The sequence below is a fragment of the Trachypithecus francoisi genome, unplaced genomic scaffold (genome assembly GCF_009764315.1).
Source record: "Trachypithecus francoisi isolate TF-2019V2 unplaced genomic scaffold, Tfra_2.0 Lachesis_group0, whole genome shotgun sequence".
Taxonomy (NCBI): Eukaryota; Metazoa; Chordata; class Mammalia; order Primates; family Cercopithecidae; genus Trachypithecus; species Trachypithecus francoisi.
The window spans coordinates 17,079,739-17,105,496 of record NW_022681453.1 but is presented as its reverse complement, the minus strand read 5'-3'; the positions used below and the strand labels follow the sequence as shown (position 1 = coordinate 17,105,496).

General features: G+C 47.9%; 1 protein-coding gene across 7 annotated transcripts in view; it reads left to right on the top strand.

The window, feature by feature from the left end:
- Positions 1 to 7,444: 7,444 nt before the first annotated feature.
- The window catches only part of USP4 (ubiquitin specific peptidase 4), a 73,248-nt gene continuing 54,934 nt past the window's right edge, over positions 7,445 to 25,758 (top strand). For 5 of the 7 annotated variants that reach the window (XM_033207185.1, XM_033207176.1, XM_033207200.1 and 2 more), the window contains exons 1-4: positions 8,151 to 8,325; positions 12,252 to 12,379; positions 23,293 to 23,423; positions 25,256 to 25,382. In XM_033207185.1, coding sequence (XP_033063076.1) covers positions 8,225 to 8,325; positions 12,252 to 12,379; positions 23,293 to 23,423; positions 25,256 to 25,382 — 487 coding nt within the window. In that variant the 5' untranslated portion in view covers positions 8,151 to 8,224. Of the gene's footprint in view, positions 7,767 to 8,150; positions 8,431 to 12,251; positions 12,380 to 23,292; positions 23,424 to 25,255; positions 25,383 to 25,758 lie in introns of those variants that run through there. The other 2 variants (XM_033207190.1, XM_033207195.1) reach the window with 2 other exon arrangements.

The window sequence follows — 25,758 nt, the reverse complement described above, 5'->3', positions numbered from 1 at the left end:
ACTCAGGAGACTGAGGAAGGCAGGAGAATGGTGTGATCCCAGGAGGCAGAGCTTGCAGTGAGCCGAGATTGCGCCACTGCATTCCAGCCTGGGCGACAGAGCAAGACTGTGTCTCAAAAATAAATTAATTAATTAAAATAAGAAATAAAGTCCTGGTCTCCTGAGCATCCTTTGTGGATGTCATCACACACCCCCAAAGGCCAAAGGGAATATTAAATATGCCTTTGCTTTCTACACTAGTTGCTTAAGTTTTCTTCCCAGGGAAGTATCTGCAAGCATGACCCTTCATGTTCTTGTGACACTTTTTTTTTTTTGAGACAGAGTTTTACTCTGTCACCCAGGCTGGAGTGCAGTGGCGCGATATCGGCTCACTGCAAGCTCTGCCTCCCGAGTTCACACCATTCTCCTGCCTCAGCTTCCCAAGTAGCTGGTACTACAGGCGCCTGCTACCACGCCCGGCTAATCTTTTTGTATTTTTAGTAGAGACAGGGTTTCACCACGTTAGCCAGGATGGTCTCGATCTTCTGACCTCATGATCTGTCCACCTCAGCCTCCCAAAGTCTGGGATTCCAGGCGTGAGCTACTGCACCTGGCCCTTGTGACACCTTTGTCACACAGCAGACAACACTGTATTACATATGTAACCATCCTCCATCCCTAACCACACTGTGAACCCCTGGAGGGTAGGGACCATGAGCACATAATACTCAAGTACTATTAGTCCAGTGAAGAAATGACTAATAGCTGGATAATTCTTTCTTTCATTTATGCAAGAAATGCCTACTGAGAATTTGCACTGTGGAAAGGGCAAAGGATACACGCAAGTTAACATTAAATACTGGTTCATGGTTAAGACAGCGATGGTAATAGAATTACAGGAGGAAGACAAGACACTGGCGGCACCTGGGCCCAGGCTGCCACACCCTCTGCCCAAAGAGGGCTGGCCATCAACACAAGTGGCATAACCAGAATGGAATCTGTCCATTGGCACAACTCCCCTGTATAAAAAAAGTGATCCCACTTCCTCTCTGTGAGACTTGTTCGTTTTTTTGCCTCTATTATCTTCCGCAATAACCTAATCCTTATATAACAGAGGTTAGAAATCACTGAGAAGACATTTAATTCTTCTAAAGCATACTTCTAGAGTCTTTTTCTCTTCACAGTCCCCTGGGCGGGTTAAGGAGGCACAGGTGAGAAGGAACCAAAAATATTTCTCCCCTGCTGCCACCTCCAATGAAAGCATGTCTAATACTTGTGAATACTGCCATGTGTGCTCTGTTAGTGCTGGTCAAGTGTGGACCAAGAATAACTTGGGAGAGGCAAGTCCTGTCATGTGTAAAGAAAACTGTGGTAGCAGCTAAGACAAAAACTTTATGATTTGGAATAAAATAAAGCTTAAAGGCCAGGCGCAGTGGTTCAAACCTGTAATCCCCGCACTTTGGGAGGCCGAGGCGGGTGGATCACCTGACGTCAGGAGTTCAGGAACAGCCTGGCCAATATGGTGAAACCCCGTTTCTACTAAAAATACAAAAATCAGCCAGGCGCAGTAGCGGGTGCCTGTAATACCAGCTACTAGGGAGGCTGAGGCAGGAGAATCCCTTGAACCCAGGAGGTAGAGGTGGCAGTGAGCCGAGATCGCACAACTGCATTCCAGGCTGGGCGACAGAGTAAGATCTTGTCTCAAAAAAAAAAGAAAAAAAAGCTTAAAGTTCACACACCCAGACATTATTCACCTTTTTTTTTTTTTTTTTTTTTTGAGACAGAGTTTCGCTCTTGTTGCCCAGGCTGAAGTGCAGTGCAGTGGCGCGATCTTGGCTCACCGCAACTTCTGCCTCCTGGGTTCAAGCGATTCTCCTGCCTCAGCCTCCCAAGTAGGTGGGATTATAGGAATGCACCACCATGCCCAGTTAATTTTGTATTTTCAATAGAGACTGGGTTTTACCATGTCGGTCAGGCTGGTCTCAAAACCCTGACCTCAGGTGAACCACCTGCCTTGGCCTCCCAAAGTGCTGGGATTACATGCGTGAGCCACTGTGTGCGGCCCAACATTATGAATCTTTAATTAAACATCACAGTCCAAGATCAACCAGTATATGACCAATAAGCCAGGTTTTCCTCTAGTTCCCTTCCTGATTTTTCTTCTGTTCTTGTGGCCCAAGGTCCTCTGGTAATGGATGGATTGTCCACTTCTGGGATCTTGGTGTCCTACCGGGCCTACGGGTCTCTCTAGGATAAAGTTGCTCAACATAGAACACAGCCCTGGGGCCAAGGTATCTCCTGAGCTAATTCAGTCACTCTTGTCATCTCCTCCCGGGTCCCTAGGTCACTACCACAACAGGAACACGGAGGCAGATGTTCATTGTTTCCAGTTCTCTTTTTTATTTTTGAGACAGGATCTTGCTCTGTCACCCAGGCTGGAATGCAGTGGCACAATCATAGGATCACAGCTCTCTGCAACTTCAAACTCCTGGGCTAAAAAGATCCTCCTGCCTTGGCCTACTTAATAGCTGGGATATTACAGGTGCATGTCACCATGCCAGGATAATTATTTTATTTTAATTTTAAAATTTTAAATTTTTTTTTTTTTTTTTTGAGACGGAGTCTCGCTCTGTTGCCCAGGCTGGAGTGCAGTGGCCGGATCTCAGCTCACTGCAAGCTCCGCCTCCTGGGTTTACGCCATTCTCCTGCCTCAGCCTCCCGAGTAGCTGGGACTACAGGCGCCCGCCATCTCGCCCAGCTAGTTTTTTGTTTTTTTTTTTTTTTTGTATTTTTTAGTAGAGACGGGGTTTCAGCGTGTTAGCCAGGATGGTCTCGATCTCTTGACCTCGTGATCCTCCCGTCTCGGCCTCCCAAAGTGCTGGGATTACAGGCTTGAGCCACCGCGCCCGGCCAAATTTAAATTTTTTTTTTTCCTTTCTTTGAGATGAAGTTGGCCGGGTGTGGTGGCTCAAGCCTGTAATCCCAGCACTTTGGGAGGCCGAGACGGGGGGATCACGAGGTCAGGAGATCGAGACCATCCTGGCTAACACGCCGAAACCCCGTCTCTACTAAAAAATGCAAAAAACTAGCCGGGCGAGGTGGCGGGCGCCTGTAGTCCCAGCTACTCGGGAGGCTGAGGCAGGAGAATGGCGGGAACCCGGGAGGCGGAGCTTGCAGTGAGCTGAGATCCAGCCACTGCACTCCAGCCTGGGCGACAGAGCGAGACTCCGTCTCAAAAAAAAAAACAAAACCACCACTTATTTATTTATTTATTGAGACCAAGTTTTGCTCTTGTTGCCCAGGCTGGTATGCAATGGCATTATCCTGGCTCACCACAACCTCTGGCTCACGGCAACCTTTGCCTCCCATGTTCCAGCGATTCTCCTGCCTCAGCCTTCTGAGTAGCTGGGATTACAGGCGCATGCCACCACACCTAGCTAATTTTTGTATTTTTAGTAGAGATGGGGTTTCACCATGTTGGTCAGGCTGGTCTCAGTCTCCTGACCTCGTGATCCACCTGCCTTGGCCTCTTAAAGTGCTGGGATTACAGGCATGAGCCACCGTGCCTGGCCACCATTAAATCAAATGTTTACAAGCTAACAAAGTTTAAAGACTTTGTAAATAATGGTGACCTTGCAGTCCGGGCACGGTGGCCCCTGACTGGAATCCTAGCACTTGGGAGGCCAAGGAGGGAGGATCACTTGAGGCCAGGAGTTCAAGACCAGCCTGCGCAGCATGGTGAAACCCCATCTATACTAAAAATACAAAAATTAGCTAGGCATGGTGATGCAGACCAGTACAGCTATTTGGGAGGTTGAGGTAGGAGGCTCACTTGAGCCCAATACGTCGAGGCTGCAAGTGAGCTGTGATTACACCACAAAAAAAAAAAAAAAAAAAAAAAAAAAAAGGTGACCTTCTAACTATGGCTTTCACTTTATTCTTCACATTTCTTTTTTTTTTTTTTTTTTTTTTTTTTTGAGACGGAGTCTCACTCTGTCGCCCAGGCTGGAGTGCAGTGGCGCAATCTCGGCTCACTGCGAGCTCCGCCTCCCGGGTTTACGCCATTCTCCTGCCTCAACCTCCCGAGTAGCTGGGACTACAGGCGCCCGCCACCTCGCCTGGCTAGTTTTTTTTGTATTTTTTAGTAGAGACGGGGTTTCACCGTGTAGGCCAGGATGGTCACGATCTCCTGACCTCGTGATCCACCCGTCTCAGCCTCCCAAAGTGCTGGGATTACAGGCTTGAGCCACCGCGCCCGGCCTATTCTTCACATTTCAACTACCAGCACTTTGTAATCTTTTATTTTTTTTTCATGCAAATACCCAGATATCAAGAAGAATATTTTGCAATCCTAATATTAATTTTTAAGGAACTACCAATAATTGATGCGCTATTTTTATAGCTATTAAAAGCACTAAATTCCTGACTTAAAAACCTTTTCCAAATTTTTCATTTTTATAATTAGGTTTTGTCCCCTTTTCTAGTGGTGCTGAGGACTTGTCCTACTTGTCCTCCTTAAGACTGCCATAAATGGTATAGGAGAAACTGCTAAAAAAAGAAGAGGGAAGCAGACACCCTGAAATGTAGATTCCGAACTGATGTCAGTAACCAACTTTTTTTTTTTTTTTTGAGATAGAGTCTCACTCTGTCACCCAGCCTGGAGTGCAGTAGTGCGATCTTGACTCATTGCTATCTCCATCTCCTGGGTTCAAGTGATTCTCCTTATCTCAGCCTCCTGAGTAGCTGGGATTACAGGCGCCCACCACCATGCCCAGCTAATTTTTGCATTTTTAGTAAAGACAGGGTTTCACCACATTGTCCAGGCTGGTCTCGAACTCCTGACTTCAGGTGATCCGCCTGCCTCGGCCTTCCAAAGCCAAAATGCTGGGATTACAGGCCTGAGCCACCGTGCCCAGCCCCAACTTTCTTTTTCCATAAATAACAGGACTAAAGGTAGTGTTTCTTTTTTGATAACATTTTTAAGAGTTTCAGCTGGGCACGGTGGCGCACACCTTTAATCCCAACACTTTGGGAGGCTGAGGCTGGTGGATCATGAGGTCAGGAGTTTGAGACCAGCCTGCCCAAGATGGTGAAATCCTATCTCTACTAAAAATACAAAAATTAGCCAGGCGTAGTGGTGCACGCCTGTAATTCTAGCTACTCAGGAGGCTGAGGCAGGAGAATCACTTGATCCAGGGAGGCAGAGATTGCAGTGAGCTCGGATTGCCCCACTGCACTCCAGCCTGGGGGACTGAGCGAGACTCTGTCTCAGAAAAAACAACAAAACGAAACAAAACAAAACAGAAGAGTTTCAAAGAACTTTCATAGAAGGGGATTTGTTAGGGTTGGCTCTGCAGATGTAGAACCATCATGTGGTGGTAACTCTTATCTACAGGCGATTAATTGCTGTGTGGTTATTTGAGGCAGTTTTAATTTCACATTTACTTTCCCCTACTAATCTACCCAACTGCCAAGAGGCCTTTCTTATCAGATGGTGTGTGATGGATGTCCCAGGGAGTGCAAATTAATTTCAGTTGGCCAAACACAATATAAAAATAGTAAATCTGTTCAAATGACCTACCATATTTTCACTGGGCCAGTTCCCCTTCCTTCACCCCTGACACAAAACATAGCTCATCTTTTCAACAGGAATAGGGTAGAAAAATAAGAATAATAAAATAAAATAGACATGGCTCATCTGTTTCTCCTCTTCTCCCTCACAGCCACCTCCATAGTGAGAGGGTCCTAATGGTTCTGTGTCTGAGTTACACCATCGTGGGCATGAAGCACCCTGTCATTTTGTCTCTGCTCCAAAACTTCCTACAATGCCTGCCTGCCTTTTAAGGCGGGATATATGGTCTGTCCGGCCTCCTTTCTAGCTTTAGATCCCCTTAGGTTGTAGTAGTGTTGTAGTGCCTGCTCAACTGGCCTAATCCCCACTCTCTGATCCTGTCTTGCCTGTTCCAGAAATTCTCTTCTGGTCCCTTGAGTCTCCCCTCCTGTAACATGCATCCTCATCTTTATTCTGCCAGCATTTTTTTTCAATACCACACTCAAATGTTACTCAAGTCAAAGGTTTCCTATGAGAGCGGGGGTTGTGCCTGGCATTCTAAAGCCTTTGGTTCACACCCTTTTGTTTTTTTTTTTTTAGAGGGGGTCTCGCTCTGTCGCCCAAGCTGGAGTACAGTGGCGCAATCTTGGCTTACTGCAACCCCCGCCTCCTGGGTTCAAGCAATTCTTCTGCCTCAGCCTCCCGAGTAGCTGAGACTATAGACATGCGCCACCACGCCTGGCTAATTTTTTTTTTTGTATTTTTGGTAGAGACAGGGTTTCACCATATTAGCCATGCTGGTCTCGAACTCCTAACCTCGTGATCTGCCCGCCTTGGCCTCCCAAAGTCCTGGGATTACAAGCATGAACTACCGTGCCGGGCGCCCAGCACTTTTTTTTTTTTTTTTTTTTGAGACGACATTTCGGTCTCCACGTTGGTCAGGCTGGTCTCCAACTCCCGACCTCAGGTGATCCGCCTGCCTCGGCCTCCCAAAGTGCTGGGATTACAGGCGTGAGCCACCGCGCCTGGCCGGTTCACACCCCTTATTTGTATTTACATTTTTTTTGAGACAGGGTCTCACTTTGCCGTCCAGTCTCGAGAGAAGTGGCACCATCTTGACTCACTGCAACTTCGACCTCCTGCGCTCAAGGGATCCTCCTACCTCAGCCTCCCGAGTACCTGGGACCACAGATGCGCGCCACCTCCCGGCTAATTTTTGTAGAGACAGGATTTTGCCATGTTGCCGTGGCTGGTCTCTAACTCCTGGGCTAAAGCTATCCTCCCGCCTCAGCCTTCCAAAGTGCTGGGACGACAGGCTTGAACCACCGCACCTGGCCTGGTTCACACCCTTTAATTGCACTTACCACATACTGCTAGGCATTGAGGTTATTTCTGAAACATCTCTACTCTTCCACTAGATTCTATGAGGGCAGGAACTAGGTCTTATTTTTCTCTGAGGACAAGAACTGTTAGACAAGTGTATGGAGACTCATCTAGGCCTGACTTCCTCTTTCCTCTGGGTTTATTTCTCCCTCCAGGAGGCGGGTCGTGTGTCTGTGTGAGCGGGGCGACTGGAAAACACAGTGTTCAGGACGTTGTATTTTTTTTTTTTTTTGAGACGGAGTCTCGCTCTGTCGCCCAGGCTGGAGTGCAGTGGCCAGATCTCAGCTCACTGCAAGCTCCGCCTCCCGGGTTTACGCCATTCTCCTGCCTCAGCCTCCCGAGTAGCTGGGACTACAGGCGCCCGCCACTACGCCCGGCTAGTTTTTTGTATTTTTTTAGTAGAGACGGGGTTTCACTGTTAGCCAGGATGGTCTCGATCTCCTGACCTCGTGATCCGCCCGTCTCGGCCTCCCACAGTGCTGGGATTACAGGCTTGAGCCACCGCGCCCGGCCATCAGGACGTTGTATCTTGTTCCAGGAACTAAGTACATGCCTGGGTAACTAATGTGGAGTACCTCTCCTTCCTCTGTTGCTATCGCCCCTCTGTGGCTGCTTGGCAAGTAGCTCAGTATGAAGAGCTGACGGAATTCTCCGGTGGGCCAGGTGGCTCTGGCGTCCAGATTGTTTAAGGCGACTGTTAATGACTACAGCACACCGTTCAGTCTTGGTCCCAAGGCGCTGATGCACGTGGTACTTCCCGAAATCCGTGTAGGGCCGCTGGAGCAGGAGCCCGGATCCCATGTTTGGGCAGCTGACTCGCCTAAGGCCTCCAGCTGAAAGCGGAATGGCAGGGGTGAGAATGAACAGACCTAACTATGGGGCTTCTCGCACCTGGCCTGCATTTATTTAGGACCAGGATAACCTCGAAGGCCGGGCTGGGGTGCCCAATGGGTCGTGGGCTTGCTGTCTGACTCCCTGAGATCGGCGGGCTGAACAGAGCTTCCGAGTGTAGCGCCATCCTGAGCAGAGGGTAGGCGCCCGACGGCCGCGCAGCGGGCGGCAGGGCGGGAGGAAGTAGCAGCTGCTGCTCCCCGCCCACCCCTCTCGCATCTGCCTTTTCGCTCCACTGTTTGCGGGTGAGCAAGGTGGCGCGAGACGGGAGGGGATAAAAGACAGCGGCTGCAGGAGCCGAAGGCCGCGGCACGAGGTGGGGCAGGGGCGGGCACACGAGCGTGCGTGCGTGGGCGCGGTCTATAGCACGCCGCGCGCGGGGCGGATGTCCGGGCCGGCTGGGCCGGGGCCGCGGACGAGATGGCGGAAGGTGGAGGCCGCCGTGAGCGACCGGATGCAGAGACTCAGAAGTCGGAGCTCGGAGCCTTAATGAGGACCACACTCCAACGCGGGGCGCAGTGGTGAGCACCCGGCTCGCTCTTCCTCTGTGCAGAACCAGGGGCCGAGTGTCTGGTTCTTAGGCCAGCCCCCTTTTTCTCGGCTACAGTAGGGGCTGGGCGGGGATGGTATGTAGTGACCCTGAAAGAGTAGCCTGACACCTGCCCCTCGGGAGAGCTCCAGGATCAGCTCAGGGAAAGCGCAGGCGGGGCCTGAGGGTCGCCTCGGCTCATTTGGAGCCCCAGTGGGTGGGCCCGGCGGGGGCCAGGGGGATGGATGTGGAGAAGGGGAATGTTGGCGGGGACCCTGAGGGTGGGGAGAGCCCTTTACCATGAGGACTCGCCGTGTGACCTTGGGCGAAGGTGTCACAGACCTGGATTCCTCACTGTTAAAACCAGGATAGCAATATTTGGCTCTCCGCCCTCAGTGGGTTGAGGCGAAAATCAGAAGTACTTTGTAACTTGTAAACTGCCAACAGATGTCAAGGTCAGAAGCTGAACAAATGTCTGAGAGCCCCAGATTATTTTGGTAGCAAGTGTCAAAAATATTTGTGGCAGCAGTATCTCGGAGTGGGAGAGAGGGATAGGCTAGATCCTGGAGCTAGATAGAAGATGAAGAGTCCAGAATTTAGAAGACCCAGGCTGAGTTATTAGGCATCTTAACAGATTGTTTAGTAGAGGGGACAATACTTTGTACTACTGGAGAGATTCCTGGGTGGTATTATTGTGTAGGAGTAGAAAAACTAAGGCTAGACTTTGCATTTAGTATGATTGAGTGTTACCCATCTTGTTTTTTTGTTTGTTTGTTTTTTTGAGACAGAGTTTCACTCTTGTTGCCCAAGCTGGAGTGCAGTGGGGCGATCTCGGCTCACGGCAACTTCCGCCTCCCGGGTTCAAGCGATTCTCCTGCCTCAGCCTCCCGAGTAGCTGGGATTACAGGCTCACGCCACCATGCCCAGCTAATTTTTTGTAATTTTAGTAGAGACCGGGTTTCACCATGCTGGGCAGGCTGGTCTCGAACTCCTGACCTTGTGATCCAGCCGCCTCTGCCTCCCATTACAGGTGGGAGCCACCGTGCCCGGCCCGAGTGTTACCCATCTTTAAGAAACCATTATGGTGATGACCTACAGAGGAATTGAGCGGGAGAATAGAAAAATTGGGTTTATGAGGGGTACAGATAACAGCTTATGTATTCACCTGAGCTAGCCAGTTTGTGAAAGGCAGAGTAAACAGGTACTTTTTTTGTGGGGTTTGTTTTTTTTTTTTTTTTTTTTGAGGAATTTCGCTCTTGTTGCCCAGGCTGGAGTGCAATGGCATGATCTCGGCTCACGGCAACCTCCGCCTCCCGGGTTCAAGTGATTCTCCTGCCTCAGCCTCCCCGGTAGCTAGGATTACAGGCATGCGCCACCATGCCTGGCTAATTTTTTTTTGTATTTTTAGTAGAGACAGGGTTTCTCCGTTTTGGTCAGGCTTGTCTCGAACTCCCAACCTCAAGTGATTCACCCGCGTTGGCCTCCCAAAGTTCTGGGATTACAGGCGGGAGCTACCATGCCCAGCCTAGCAGAGGTACTTCTCAAGTTAACGTGTATAGGGCTCATAAAGAATACTCAGCAGAAGCAGAGGAAGTTTAAGATTGACTAAAATAATACAGTAAAATTGTACGGAAGGTATTGCCCAAGGGATTTGGAAGAAAAATAGCATTTTCAAGACGGATGTGTTTATGGGTCCTTGTGACCTCTGGGAAGTTGCCTGACCTCTCACATTTGTTGGTTATACAATTTTAAGGATGCACCAATATAATTGTTCATGCTTTGTTGCTCCACAGAGATTCTGTTTTAATTGTAAAACAGCATAGTGATACTTTTTTTTTTTTTTTTTGAGTCGGAGTCTCGCTGTGTTGCCAGGCTGGAGGAGTGCAGTGGTGTGATCTCAGCTCCCTGCAATCTCTGCCTTCCGGGTTCAAGCAATTCTCCTGCTTCAGCCTCCCTGGTAACTGGGATTATAGGCACGCACCACCACGCCCAGCTAATTTTTGTGTTTTTAGTAGAGACGGGGTTTCACCATGTTGGCCAGGATAGTCTTGATCTCCTGACCTTGTGATCTACCTGCCTCGGCCTCCCAAAGTGTTGGGATTACAGACGTGAGCCACCTCTCCCAGCCAGCATAGTGATACTTTAAAAATATAAATAGGTCTGGCACAGTGTCTCATGTCTGTAATCCCAGCACTTTGGGAGGCTGAGGCAGGAGGATCACTTGAGGCCAGGAGTTCAAGATCAGCCTGGGCAACATAGCAAGACCTAGCCTCTACAAAATAAAAATAAAAAAATAAATTAGCCAGTCATGGTGGTACGTGCCTATAGTCATAGCTACTCAGAGGCTGAGGCAGGAAGATCGCTTGAGCCCAGGAGTTTGAGGCTACAGAGAGCTATGATTGTGCCACTGCACTCTAGCCTGGGTGACCCTCTCTCTAAGGAAATAAATAGATAAATAAAATACCACATTTGCTTACATTTAAGTAAAAAAGTGGTAAGTTGAATATGAAGCACAACTTAATGCTTTTTGACAAGATGAACATACCTAAGCGCTAATATATGTCCATGTGTATGTGTATATTTATATATGTACACGCATGTTACATACTTTTGTTTTTTGAGACAGGTTTTTATTCCTGTCACCCAGGCTAGAGTGCAATGGCGTGATCTCAGCTCATTGCAACTTCCGTCTCCCGGGTTCAAGTGATTCTTGTGCCTCAGCCTCCCGAGCAGCTGGGACTACAGGCATGTGCCACCACACTCAGCTAATTTTTGTATTTTTAATAGACGGGGTTTGTTGCCCAGGCTGGTCTTGAACTCCTGAGCTCAAGTGACCATCCGCCTCAGCCTCCCAAAGTGCTGGAATTACAGGTGTGAGCCACTGTGCCTGGCCTTGTGTGTACATTTTTGGAACTCATTTGGTCCTTAAAAGAAAACTGAAGTGGATGGTGTTTCTAACCCATTTTCAGAAAGAGCATTAGTTTAGTGCTGTTCATGTCAAGTAAAACAGTGTAACCAAACTGTCTGCCTGGACTGGGACCTCTATAAAGATCATTATGAAATTAATGACTTGTGGTAGGGTGTGGTGGCTCATGCCTGTAATCCCAGCAATTTGGGAGGCTGAGGTGGGCAGATTACCTGAGGTCAGGAGTTTGAGACCATCCTGACCAACATGGAGAAACCCTGTCTCTACTAAAAATACAAAATTAGCCAGGCATGGTGGCACACACCTGTAATCCCAGCTACGGGAGGCTGAGGCAGGAGAATCACTTGGACCCGGGAAGTGGAGGTTGCGGAGAGCCGAGATCACACCACTGCACTCCAGCATGGGTGACAAGAGAGAAACTCTGTCTCAAAAAAAAAGGCCGGGCACTGTAATCCCAGCACTTTGGGAGGCCAAAGTGGGTGGATCACCTGAGGTCAGCAGTTCGAGACCAGCCTGCCCAACATGGTGAAACCCCGTCTTTACTAAAAATACAAAAATTAGCTGGACGTGGTGGTGGGCGCCTGTAATCCCAGTTAGTTGGGAGGCTGAGGCAGGAGAATCATTGGAACCCAGGAGGCAGAGGTTGCAGTGAGCCAAGATCGTGCCACTGCACTCCAGCCTGGGCGACAGAACAAGACTTGGTCTCAAAAAAAAAAAAAGACTCTATTTAAATAAGTATTTTGAAGCCACTTGTTTTCTTTCTTTTATTCACTCTTTGAACAATCATTTCACTTAATGGATGCATACTCTGGGGCCAGACTTTCTGTGCCATGTGGGGCCTGGGCCCTGCTCCTGCTCTTGTGGCAGTGTTATTTAGTGGGGGTTGCATATGCCTCAAGTGGAAGGACCATAAAAAAGATTAAGGAAGCAGCTGCAGACATTTATAATCTCAGCTTTTCTGCTACAGTAAATTTTTGTCTCTCTCTCTCTAGGTATCTTATTGACAGCCGGTGGTTCAAGCAGTGGAAGAAGTATGTGGGCTTTGACAGCTGGGACATGTACAATGTGGGTGAACATAACCTATTTCCTGGCCCAATAGACAACTCTGGGCTATTTTCAGGTATAGTAAATGTTGCTTTTCCAGCTAAACATTCACCTGGGCAGTGGCCAGATACTATGTGCATCTATAACATGGACATTGTGAACTTTCCTAGTGTGAGGAGATAGAAACAAGTATCCTCAATTTGCATCTGTAGCAGAAGTCTTTGCAAACCCTTAATGAGAAGTTAAGCTACTTTTATTCCCTTAAATTAACTGCGTCTCATAAGAGCATGCTTCTAACATTTTAACTATCTCTCTTTGCAAATTAGTTTGCTAGCTATTTCACATTTTAAGTTAGTATATGGAATTGAAAGAAGTAGTATGTCATTTTGAAATTGTATCTAAAATTTAAGAACCAGAATTTTTTGTTACCTTTGCAGTGGAACAAATTGTAAACCTGTGAACTTTCAACAGGAATTCCTGTGATGGCTGTTTTTATCATATAACTAGTGTGAGGAGAGGTTGAAGGTCAGTAGACAGAGTAGACTGTAGTCAGCTCCCAATGAGAACTGTGGGAAAACTGACATGTAACACACTAGAGCTTTGCTTGCACTTGTACATGCACCGAGATGACAGAGTCAGCTTTTCCCAGGCTTGCTTCTGCCTGACTTCTGACCTCTTTATAGTCATGATAGAGGTGATCTATCATGGGTGTCAAAAATCAGGGCAGTGCCAGGCCTGGTGTCTCCGCCTGTAATCTCAGCACTTTGGGAGGCCAAGGCAGGTGGATCACTGAGGTCAGGAGTTCAAGACCAGCCTGGCCAACATGGTGAAACCCCATCTCTACCATGTTGCCTAGGCTGGCCTTGAGCTCCTGGGCTCAAGCTATCTTCCTGCCTCAGCCTTCTTAGTCACTGAGACTATAGTGTTTTTTTTTTTTTTTTTTTTTTTTTTTGAGGTGGAGTCTCGCTCTGTCGCCCGGACTGGAGTGCAGTGGCCGGATCTCAGCTCACTGCAAGCTCCGCCTCCCGGGTTTACGCCATTCTCCTGCCTCAGCCTCCCGAGTAGCTGGGACTACAGGTGCCAGCCACCTCGCCCGGCTAGTTTTTTTTTTTGTATTTTTAGTAGAGACAGGGTTTCATTGTGTTAGCCAGGATGGTCTCGATCTCCTGACCTCGTGATCCGCCCGTCTCGGCCTCCCAAAGTGCTGGGATTACAGGCTTGAGCCACCGCGCCCGGCCAAGACTATAGTGTTCTATCACTCTCAGCTGTTTTTTAAGTTTTTTGGTAGAGACGGGGTCTTGCTATGTTGCCAGGCTGGTTGAACTCCTGGCCTCAAGTCATCCTGCCACCTTGGCTTCCCTGAGTGTTGGTGTGAGCCACCCTGCCTGGCCTAACTTGGATATTTTTTAAAATGAGCAATGCTTCAGTTCAGACCTTGTTTTAGGAGAGGTCATGATATAAACAATATCATTTACTTTGTTTCCTGAAATAGGTCAGATGATGGCACTATGCCACGAAGTTACCCTAAGGAATCATTTCATTATGTTCACATTTTGTTCTTTTTCTCATTTTTATGAAATGGAGAATTCTTAAGGTTTTAAATTCAGGTATACTTTGGCTTATTGTGCTTTGCTTTATTATATGTTGCAGTTAGTGCATTTTTAGCAAATTATCTAGGTATTTGGCAGCCCTGCCTTGACACTCTGTCAGTGCCATTTTTACAACAGCCTGTGTGCTCACTTTATGTCTCTGTTATCACATTTTGGTAATTCTCAAAATACTTCAAAATTTTTCATTATTATTTGTTATGGTGATCAGTGATCAGGGAGCTTTTTTTTTTTTTTTTTTGAGATGGAGTTTTGCTCTTGTTGCCTAGGCAGGAGTGCAGTGGCACAGTCTTGGCTCTTGGCAACCTCTGCCTCTTGGGTTCAAGCAATTCTCCTGCCTCAGCCTCCCGAGTAGCTGGGATTACAGGCATGTGCCACCATGCCTGGCTAATTTTGTATTTTTAGTAGAGTTGGTCAAGCTGGTCTTGAACTCCCGACCTCAGGTGATCTGCCCACCTCAGCCTCCCAAAGTGCTGGGATTACAGGTGTGAGACAGCATGCCCAGCCAACAGGGATCTTTCATGTTGCTATTGTAATTGTTTTGGGGCAAGATGAAGGGAGCGCATGTAAGACAGCGAACTTATTGTGTGTATTGTCACTGCTTCACCGACCAGCCGTTCCATCTCTCTCTCCTCAGGCTTTGATGATACTGAAATTAGGCGTCTTAGTAACCCTAACAACACCTTCTAAATGTTCAAGTGAAAAGGAGAATTGCATGTCTCTCACTTCAAATCAAAGCTAGAAATGATTTGAGTTTGGCTAAGGAAGCCGAAATAGGTTGTAAGCTAGGCCTCTTGTGCCATATAGCTAGCCAAGTTGTGAATGTAAATGTGAACTTCCTGGACTTAAGTGATCCTCCCACCTCTGCCTCCTGAGTAGCTAGGATTACAGGTGCTTGCCAGCATGTGTGGCTCATTTTTGTATATATATATATATATATATATTTTTTTTTTGTAGAGATGGGTTTTTTTCATGTTGCCTGGGAGATGGAGGAACCCAGGAAATGGCAGTTTCAGTGAGCTGAGATTGCGCCGCTGCGCTCCAGCTTGCGTGACAGAAGTGAGACTGCATCTCAGAAAAATAAAAAGTGCTACTCTAGTGAACACATGAATGATAAGAGACTGAAACAGCCTTATTGCTGATATGGAGAAAGTTGTTTATTCATTTATTTTTTTTTGAGACAAGGTGCCACCTTGTCTCAAGAAAAAAAAGGTAGCTACTGCTACCTCATGCAGTAGCACAATCATGGCTCACTACCACTTTGACTTTCCCAGGCTCAGGTGATCCTCCCACCTTAGCCTCCCAAGTAACTGGAACTACAGGTGCTACCACCACACCCGACTAATTATTGTATTTTTTGCGGAGATTTTTCGTAGGTTTTGTCACGTTGCTCAGGCTGGTCTTGAATTCCTGGGCTCAAGCGATCCTCCCACCTTGACGTCCCAGAGTGCTGGGATCACAGGTGTGTCACTGTGCCCGGCCTAAACAACAGATTTTCTTTTCTTTTATTTTTATTTATTATTATTATTTTTGAGACAGAGCCTCACCATGGGGTTTCACCATGTTGGCCAGTCTGGTCTCACACTCCTGACCTCAAGTGATCCGCCTGCCTCGGCCTCTCAAAGTGCTGGGATTACAGGCATGAGCCACTGTGCCTGGCCTAAACCACAGATTTTAAATGTAGACAAGACACCATTCTATTGGGAAGATGCCATCCATCTACCTCTTTGCTAGCTAGAGGGGAAAAGTCAGTGCCTGGGTTCAGAGGCCCCCCACCTTTTTTTTTTTTTTTTTTTGAGACAGGGTCTTGCCCTGTCACCCAGGCTGTAGTGTGTGATCACAGCTCACTGCAGCCTTAATCTCCTGGGCTCAAGTGATCCTCCCACCTCAGCCTTCTGGGTAGCTAGGACTACAGGTGCTTGCCACCATGCCTGGCTGATTTATATATATATATATATATTTTTTTTTGTAAGACAGAGTGTCACTCTGTCCAGGCTGTAGTGCAATGGCACGATCTTGGCTTACTGCAACCTCCACCTCCTGGGTTCAAGCTATTCTCCTGCCTCAGCCTCCCAAGTGGCTGGGATTACAGGCACCCGCCACCACGCCCAGCTAATTTTTTTTTTTTTTTGTATTTTTAATAAAGATGGGGTTTCAGCACGTTGGCCAGTCTGGTCTTAAACTCCTGACCTCAGGTGATCCATCCACCTTGGCCTCTTAAAGTGCTGGAATTACAGGCGTGAGCCACCGCACTCAGCTTTGTTTTTTTTTTTTATTTTTTTGTAGAGATGGGATTTTGCCTTGTTGCCCATGCTGGTCTCCCAACTCCTGGGCTCAAGTGATCTGTCTGCCTTGACTTCTCAAAGTGCTGGGATTATAGGCATGAGCCACTCCGTCCAGCCAGATTCAGAGCCTTGAAGGACAGGCTGACTCTCCTGTTAAGGGATACTGCACATGGTGACTTTAGGTTGAAGCCAACGCTCATTTATCATTCCAAAAATCCCAAGGCCCTTAAGAATTAGGCTAAATCTGCTCTGCCTGTGCCCTACACATGCAACAACAAAGCCTGATGATAGCATATTTATTTACAGCATGGTATAATGAATATTTTTGTTTTTATTTTATTTTTCTGGGACAGAGTCTCACTGTGTCACCCAAGCTGGAATGCAGTGGTGCACTCTCGGTTCATTGCAACCTCTGCTTCCTGGGTTCAAGTTATTCTCATGGCTCAGCCTCCCAAGTAGCTGAGATTACAGACGTGCACCACCAGGTCTGGCTAATTTATGTATTTTTAGTAGAGATGGGGTTTCACCATGTTGGCCAGGCTGGTCTCAAATTCCTGGCCTCAAGCGATCCACCTGCCTCAACCTCCCAAAGTGCTGGGACTACAGGCATGAGCCACCACAAGTTTACCGATTTTTTTTTTTTTTTTTTTGAGTCAGAGTTTCGCTCTTTTGCCCAGGCTAGAGTGCAGTGGTGCGATCTTGGCTCACCACAACCTCCGCCTCCCGGGTTCAAGCAGTTCTCCTGCCTCAGCCCCCAAGTAGCTGGGATTACAGACATGTGCCACCATGCCCAGCTAATTTTGTATTTTTAGTAGAGACGGAGTTTATCCATGTTGGTCAGGCTGGTCTCAAACTCTCGACCTCAGGTGATCTGCCCACCTCTGCGCCTCCCCAAGTGCTGGGATTACAGGCATGAACCACTACGCCCGGCCTCCCAATATATATATATTTTTTTGAGACCTAGTCTTGCTCTGTCGCCCAGGCTGGAGTGCAGTGGTGTGATCTCGGCTCACTGCAAGCTCCACCTCCTGGGTTCATGCGATTCTCCTGCCTCAGCCTCCGGAGTAGCTGGGACCACAGGCGCCTGGCTAATTTTTTTGTATTTTTAGTAGAGACAGGGTTTCACCGTGTTAGCCAGGATGGTCTCGATCTCCTGACCTCGTGATCCGCCCGTCTCGGCCTCCCAAAGTGCTGGAATTACAGGCGTGAGCCACCACGCCTGGCCTCCAGCCTCCCAATATTTTTAGCTCAGTGATGAGACCTACTGCTCAGAAAAAGCACTGAGCTAGTCTTATCAAAATGTTACTGCTGCTGGGCACGGTGGCTCACACCTGTAATTCCAGCACTTTGGGAGGCCAAGACGGGCAGATCACGAGGTCAGGAGATTGAGACCATCCTGGCTAACATGGTGAAACCCCATCTCTATTAAAAATACAAAAACAAAATTAGCCGGGTGTGGTGGTGGGCGCCTGTAGTCCCAGCTACTCAGGAGGCTGAGGCAGGAGAATAGCATGAACCTGAGAGGTGGAGCTTACAGTGAGCCGAGATCGTGCCACTGCACTCCAGCCTGGGGAACACGCAAGACTCCATTTCAAAAAAAAAAAAAAAAAAGTTACTGCTTCATTGCAATGTACCTAGTTACCCAAGAGCTCTGATGGAGATGCATGAGGAGATTAATGTTGTTTCATGCCTACTAAAAACATTCATTCTCAGCCTGTGAGTCAAGAAGTGATTTCAACTTTCTCTTTTTTTTGAGACAGAGTCTCACTCTGTTGTCCGGGCTGGAGTGCAGTGGCTCAATCTCGGCTCCCTGCAACCTCTCCCTCCCAGGTTGAAGCGATTCTCCTGCCTCCTCCTCCCAGGTTCAAGTGATTCTCCTGCCTCAGCCTCCCGAGTAGCTGGGATTACAGGCGCCCATTCCCTCTGCCCGGCTAATTTTTGTATTTTTAGTAGAGACTGGGTTTCACCATGTTGGCCAGGCTGGTCTCGAACTCCTGACCTCAAGTGATCCTCCCGCCTTAGCCTGCCAAAGTGCTGGGATTACAGGTGTGAGCCATCGTGCCTGATTTGATTTCAACTTTCAAGTCTTATTATTTAAGAAACACATTTTGTAAGACTTTATCTGCCATAGATAGTGATTCTCCTGAAGGATCTGAGCAAATTAAATTAAAAACCTTTTGGAAAGGATTTGCCATTCTAGATGCCATTAAGAATATTCAGGCCGGGCACGGTGGCTCACGCCTGTAATCCCAGCACTTTGGGAGGCTGAGGCGAGTGGATCAAGAGGTCAGGAGATCGAGACCATCCTGACCAACACAGTGAAACCCCGTCTCTACTAAAAAATACAAAAAATAAGCCGGGCCTAGTGGCGGGCGCCTGTAGTCCCAGCTACTCAGGAGGCTGAGGCAGGAGAATGGCATGAACCCGGGAGGTGGAGCTTGCAGTGAGCCGAGATCGCGCCACTGCACTCCAGCCTGGGCTACAGAGTGAGACTCCGCCTCAAAAAAAAAAAAAAAAAAAGAATATTCATGATTCCACCTGGTGCAGTGGCTTACACCTGTAATCCCAGCACTTTGGCAGGCTGAAGTGAGTGGATCCTTTGAACCCAGGAGTTGGAGACTAGGGTGGGCAACTTGGCAAAACCCCATCCCTATAAAAATTACAAAAATTAGCTAGGTGTGGTGGCATGCACCTGTAGATCTAGCTACTTGGGCGACTAAGGCAGGGGGATTGCTTGAGTCTGGGAGGTCGAAGCTGCAGTGAGCTGTGATCATGCCATTGCACTCCAGCCTGGGTTATAGAGTAAGGCCTTCCACTCCCAACTGCCCACACACATGCACAAAAACATTCATGATTCATGGGAGGAAGTTGAAATCAACATTAATAGGAGTTTGGAAGAAGTTCATTCCAACACTTACAGATGACTTCAGGGGGCTCAAGACATCAGTTGGGGAAGTAACTGCAAAAGTGGAAATAGCAAGAGAACTAGAATTAGAAGTGAAGCGTGAAGATGTGACTGAATTGCTTTATTTTTTATTTTTATTTTTATTTTTATTTTTTTGAGATGGAATCTCACTCTGTCGCCCAGGCTGGAGTGCAGAGGGGCAATCTTGGCTCACTGCAATCTCCGCCTCCTGGGTTCAAGCAATTCTCTTGCCTCAGCCTCCCGAGTAGCTGGGACTACAGGTGTGCACCACCACACCCAGCTAATTTTTGTATTTGTAGTAGAGACGGGGTTTCACCATGCTGGCCAGGCTGGTCTCAAACTCCTGACCTCATGATCTGCCCACCTTGGCCTCTCAAAGTGCTGGGATTACAGGCGTGAGCCCCTGCGCCTGGCCTATTTTTAATTTTAGTTTTAATTTATTTTTATTTCTTTTGAGACAGAGTCTTGCTCTGTCACCCAGGCTGGAGTACAGTGGGGTGATCTCAGCTCCCTGCAGTCTTCACCTCCTGGGTTCAAGCAGTTCTTATGCCTCAGCCTCCCGAGTAGCTGGGACTGCAGGCACACGTCACCACGGCCAGCTAATTTTTGTATTTTTACTAGAAACAGGGTTTTACCATGTTGGCCAGGCTGATCTTGAATTCCTGACCTCAAGTGATCCGCCTGCCTCGGCCTCCCAAAGTGCTGGAATTATAGGCGTGAGCCAACTTGCCTGGCCTGAATTGCTTTAATCTTATGATAAAACTTGAATGGATGAGGAGTTGATTCTTATGGGTGAGCAAAGAAAATGGTTTCTTGAGATGGAATCTACATCTGGTGAAGATGTTATGAGCATTGTTGAAATGACAACAAAGAGCCGGGCGCGGTGGCTCAAGCCTGTAATCCCAGCACTTTGGGAGGCTGAGACGGGCGAATCACGAGGTCAGGAGATCGAGACCATCCTGGCTAACACGGTGAAACCCCGTCTCTACTAAAAAATACAAAAAAACTAGCCGGGCGAGGTGGCGGGCGCCTGTAGTCCCAGCTACTCAGGAGGCTGAGACTGGAGAATGGCATGAACCCGGGACGCGGAGCTTCCAGTGAGCTGAGATCCGGCCACTGCACTCCAGCCTGGGCGACAGAGCAAGACTCCGTCTCAAAAAAAAAAAAAAAAAAAAAAGGAAATGACAACAAAGGAACCCTGCCCTGAAAAAGGCTTGTAAGCTAGTCAGAGGGATGGTGGGAAACCCTAACCACCTCATGTATGATTTATTTATTTATTTTTGAGATGGAGTCTCGCTCTGTCACCAGGCTGGAGTGCAGTGGCGCAATCTTGGCTCACTGCAACCTCTGCCTCCAGGGTTCAAGCAATTCTCCTGCCTCAGCCTCCCAAGTAGCTGGGACTACAGGTGCGTGCTACCACGCCCAGCTAGTTTTTGTATTTTTAGTAGAGACGGAGTTTCACCATGTTGGCCAGGATGGTCTTGATCCCTTAACCTTATGATCTGCCCGCCTCGACCTCCCAAAGTACTGGGATTACAGGCGTGAGTCACCGTGCCCAGTCAATTTTTTTTTTTTTTAACATTGTTTTGCCCTGAGTTACAGATAAGTTGCACCATAGTGGGTACGTTTTACTTTTACAGTTTCATGGCCTCGCCGGTCATCGGGAGAGCAGTGGCTTCCACTGTTCTCTGAGTGGGTGTTGATGGGCATAGACTTGGCAGGGAAGCTCCCATCACGCTTGGAAGGTGATCAGTCTTCCCTTTTTTTTTTTGAGACCGAGTCTCGCTCTGTCGCCCAGGCTGGAGTGCAGTGGCCGGATCTCAGCTCACTGCAAGCTCCGCCTCCCGGGTTCACGCCATTCTCCTGCCTCAGCCTCCCGAGTAGCTGGGACTACAGGCGCCCGCCACCTCGCCCGGCTAGTTTTTTGTATTTTTTAGTAGAGACGGGGTTTCAGCGTGTTAGCCAGGATGGTCTCGATCTCCTGACCTCATGATCCACCCGTCTCGGCCTCCCAAAGTTTTGGGATTACAGGCTTGAGCCACCACGCCTGGCCTAGTTCTGACTCTTGAGTACTGTTGCCTGTCTGGTGGGTGTAAGATGAATGTTTAGCATGTTGCATATGTTCTCTCTCCACTCCACAGGGGATTATGCAGCTGGGCTTTGATTTAGAGTGTTTAAAGATAAAAATGCTAATTGACTGTTGGTTAAATGAATTTAACTTCAGTGCCTTGTTTATTTAGTTTCTTAAGACATCTTTCAGAGGAAGACAATTTCTGATTTTAGTGTGTTATCATTAAGAATATTTTGGCTGGGTGTGGTTGCTCACACCTGTAATCCCAATACTTTGGGAGGCCTAGGTGGGTGGATCATGAGGTCAGGAGTTTGAGATCAGCCTGGCCAAGATGGTGAAACCCTTTCTCTACTAAAAATACAAAAATTAGCCAGGCGCAGTAGCAGGCGCCTGTAATCCCAGTTACTTGGGAGGCTGAGGCAGGAGAATTGCTTGAACTCAGGAGGTGGAGGTTTCAGTGAGCCAACATCGCTGCACTCTAGCCTGGGCAACAGAGCAAGACTCCATCTCAAAAAAAAAAAAAAAAAGAATATTTTGACATCCGGGTGTGGTGGCTCACTCCTGTAATCCCAGCACTTTGGGAGGCTGAGGTGGGTGGATCACCTGAGGTTGGGAGTTTGAGACCAGCCTGGCCAACCTGGTGAAACCCCTTCTCTATTAAAAATACAAAAATTAGGCCAGGCGCAGTGGCTTATGCCTGTAATCCCAGCACTTTGGGAGGCCAAGATGGATGGATCATGAGGTCAGGAGATTGAGACCATCCTGGCTAACAGGGTGAAACCCTGTCTCTACTAAAAATATGAAAAATTAGCCGGGCATGGTGGCATGTGCCTGTAGTCCCAGCTACTCTTGAGGCTCAGGCAGGAGAACTGCTTGAACCCAGGAGACAGAGGTTGCAGTGAGCTGAGGTCATGCCACTGTACCCCAACCTGGGTGACAGAACAAGACTCTGTCTCAAAACAAAGAAAAAAGAAAAATTAGGCAGGCATGGTGGCGGGCGCCTTTAGTCCCAGCTACTCGGGAGAATGGTTTGAATCTGGGAGGTGGAGGTTGCAGTGAGCCGAGATTATGCCACTGCACTCCAGCATGGGCAATAGAGCGAGACTCCACCTCAAAAAAAAAAAAAATATATATATATATATAGATAGATAGATAGATAAATATTCATAATGAACAATTTTTATTGTGGAATATGGAAGCCCTTTGTAAATGTAAATTGAAGGTTTTTTTTTTTTGAGATGGAGTTTTGCTCTGTCACACAGGTCAGAGTGCAGTGGCACGATCTCAGCTCACCGCAACCTCCCCTCTCCCAGGTTCAAGCGATTCTTCTAGAAGCCTCAGTATCTGGGATTTACAGGCACACGCCACCACACCCAGCTAATTTTCGTATTTTTAGTGGAGACGGGGTTTTACCTTGTTGGCCAGGCTACTCTCAAACTCCTGACGTGATCCGCCCACCTCGGCCTCCCAAAGTGCTGGGATTACAGGCATGAGCACCTTACTCGGCCTGGAGTTTTTCTTTTCTTTTTCTTTTTTTTTTGAGATGGAGTCTCGCTCTGTCATCCAGGCTGGAGTACAGTGGCACAATTTCGGCTCACTGCAAGCTCTGCCTCCCGGGTTCACACCATTCTCCTGCCTCAGTCTCCCAAGTAACTGGGACTACAGGTGCCCGCCACCACGCCCAGCTATTTTTTTGTATTTTTAGTAGAGACGGGGTTTCACCGTGTTAGCCAGGATGGTCTCTTATCTCCTGACCTCGTGATCCATCTGCCTCGGACTCTGAAGGTGTTGGGATTACAGGTGTGAGCCACTGCGCCCGGCTGAGTTTTTCATTTTTATCCTCTTCTCTCCCTCTAATTATAGAAGAAATACAAATTCCTCATAAAATGTTTATGGATAAAGACAAACCATGGATAAAGACAAACCATGGATAAAGACAAAAGTCTGCTCTGTATAATGAGCAGTGACAGAATTTTGGAATTTCATACCTGTTTCTTTCTGTAAATAATTTTCTTATTTCTGAAAAGTACATGGAAATCATGTAAAACCATCATTTCTGGGGTGAAGAGCAGTGACTTATGTGCTCTTTTCCTTTTTTAGATCCTGAGAGTCAGACCTTGAAAGAACACTTAATTGATGAATTGGACTATGTATTGGTCCCCACCGAGGCCTGGAATAAATTACTAAACTGGTACGGCTGTGTAGAAGGGCAGCAACCCATCGTCAGAAAAGTGAGTTATGTGAATCGTCCCACCTGCTGTTCACTGTCTGCAGATGCTTTCTTTTGGACACTGACTAGTATTTGCTAGGAAAATGAACATACCTCAGTGGTTGAATAGTGATGCTTGAGGCCTTGTTTCTGTATCTCTCTCTTTTTTTTTTTTTTGAAATGGAGTCTCTTGTTGCCAAGGCTGGAGTGCAACAGCACGATCTTGGCTCACTGCAGCCTCTGCTGCCCGGGTTCAAGTGATTCTCCTGCCTCAGCCTCCCGAGTAGCTGGGATTACAGGCGCCTGCCACTCTGCCCGGCCAATTTTTGTATTTTTAGTAGAGACAGGGTTTCGCCATGTTGGCCAGTCTGGTCTCAAACTCCTGACCTTGTGATCTGCCTGACTCGGCCTCCCAAAGTGCTGGGATTGCAGGTATGAGCCACCATGCCTGGCCTGTTTCTGATTCTCTTTAGGAAATCGTGGTTGTGAGCAAAGTTGCTCGTTCAGGATGTTATCATGAGTGGCCTCTAAACATCAGAGCTGCCCAGTGGCTTGGAATGTGCCCAGCAGTGCTGTGAGAACACTTTCTGGAAAATTCTATGAGAGAAAGTTCACTGGGGGCATATGGACATAATTAATGTCCTGCGTCTTATTTATCTTAGAAAACCTTTATGATACTGCTTTTCCCTCTATGCTTAAGAGTCTTTGAGCCAGGTGCAGTGGCTCACACCTGTAATCCCAGCACTTTGGGAGACTGAGGCAGGCAGATCACGAGGTCAGGAGATCAAGACTATCCTGGCCAACGTGGTGAAACCTCATCTTTACTAAAAATACAAAACTTAACTATGCGTGGTGGCACATGCCTGTAGTCCCAGCTACTCAGGAGGCTGAGGCAAGAGAATTGCTTGAACCCAGGAGGCGGAGGTTGCAGTGAGCCAAGATGGCGCCACTGTACTCCAGCCTGGCAACAGAGCGAGACTCCATCTCAAAAAAAAGAGTCTTGGCCAGGCGCGGTGGCTTACATCTGTAATCCCAGCATTTTGGGAGGCCGAGGCGGGCGGATCACAAGGTCAGGAGATCGAGACCATCCTGGCTAATATGGTGAAACTCCGTCTCTACTAAAAATACAAAAATTAGCTGGGAGTGGTGGTCGGCCCCTGTAGTCCCAGCTGCTCGGGAGGCTGAGGCAGGAGAATCTCTTGAACCCAGGAGGTGCAGGTGGTAGTGAGCCGAGATCCCGCCACTGCACTCCAGGCTGGCGACAGAGCAAGACTCTGTCTCAGAAACAAAAAACAGTGAAGAATAGGCGTCTCTCTGATTTCATCAAGATACTCTTGGCCTTAGTGGGTAGAAAATATATATATATATATATTTTTTTTGTGGGGGACAGAGTCTCGCTGTGTTGCCCACATTGGAGTGCGGTGGAATGATCTTGGCTTACCGCAACTTCTGCCTCCCAGGTTCAAGCGATTCCCCTGTCTTAGCTTCCTGAGTAGTTGGGATTACAGGCACATGCCACCATGCCTGACTAATTTTTGTATTTTTAGTAAAAATGGGGTTTAACCATGTTGGTCAGGCTGGTCTCGAATTCCTGACCTCAAATGATCCACCCACCTCGGCTTCCCAGAGTGTTGGGAATACAGGTGTGAGCTACCACACCCGGCCAGAAAAAAGATTTTTAAACTCCTGGTCCAGCACCGGTGGCTTTAAAAATCTGTTCTTTCGATCCCTTGATCAGTAAAGGAAACTGATTATCATGAGTTTTCTGCTTTTTGCTTCTGAAAAAGATGTGCTTCATCCAAGACTGCCCAGCTGCAAAACCGCTATACCTTCACCCCCGCCTCTTGTTCATAGGTCGTGGAGCATGGCCTGTTTGTCAAGCACTGCAAAGTCGAGGTGTATTTGCTGGAACTGAAACTCTGTGAGAACAGCGACCCCACTAATGTGCTGAGTTGCCATTTCAGCAAGGCAGATACCATTGGTGAGAGGCTGGGCTGGGGTCCCTAGTATGTGGTGAGAGAGTGTAGAACACTGTGGCTGATGGGAGGGAAGAGGGCATTATTTTATATGCCCTCTTTAGATTTGTTCCCAAATCATCTCGAGCTGTGGCTGCCAGTCCTGACCTGGGAGCCTGTTCCCCCAGGGAATTCTTATGGAGCGAACTCTGGGCCTGCTCCTTGCCCATTGTCTATGATAATGAAGATAAGGAAATGTAGATCCAGAGAAGTTTAAAAATAACTTATTTAAAAATCTCAGAAAGGTTTACAGTGAGCTACGATCCCACCACTGCACTGCAGCCTGGGCATCAGAGCAAGATCCTGTCTCTAAAAAAAAAAACAAATCTCAGCCAGGAAATG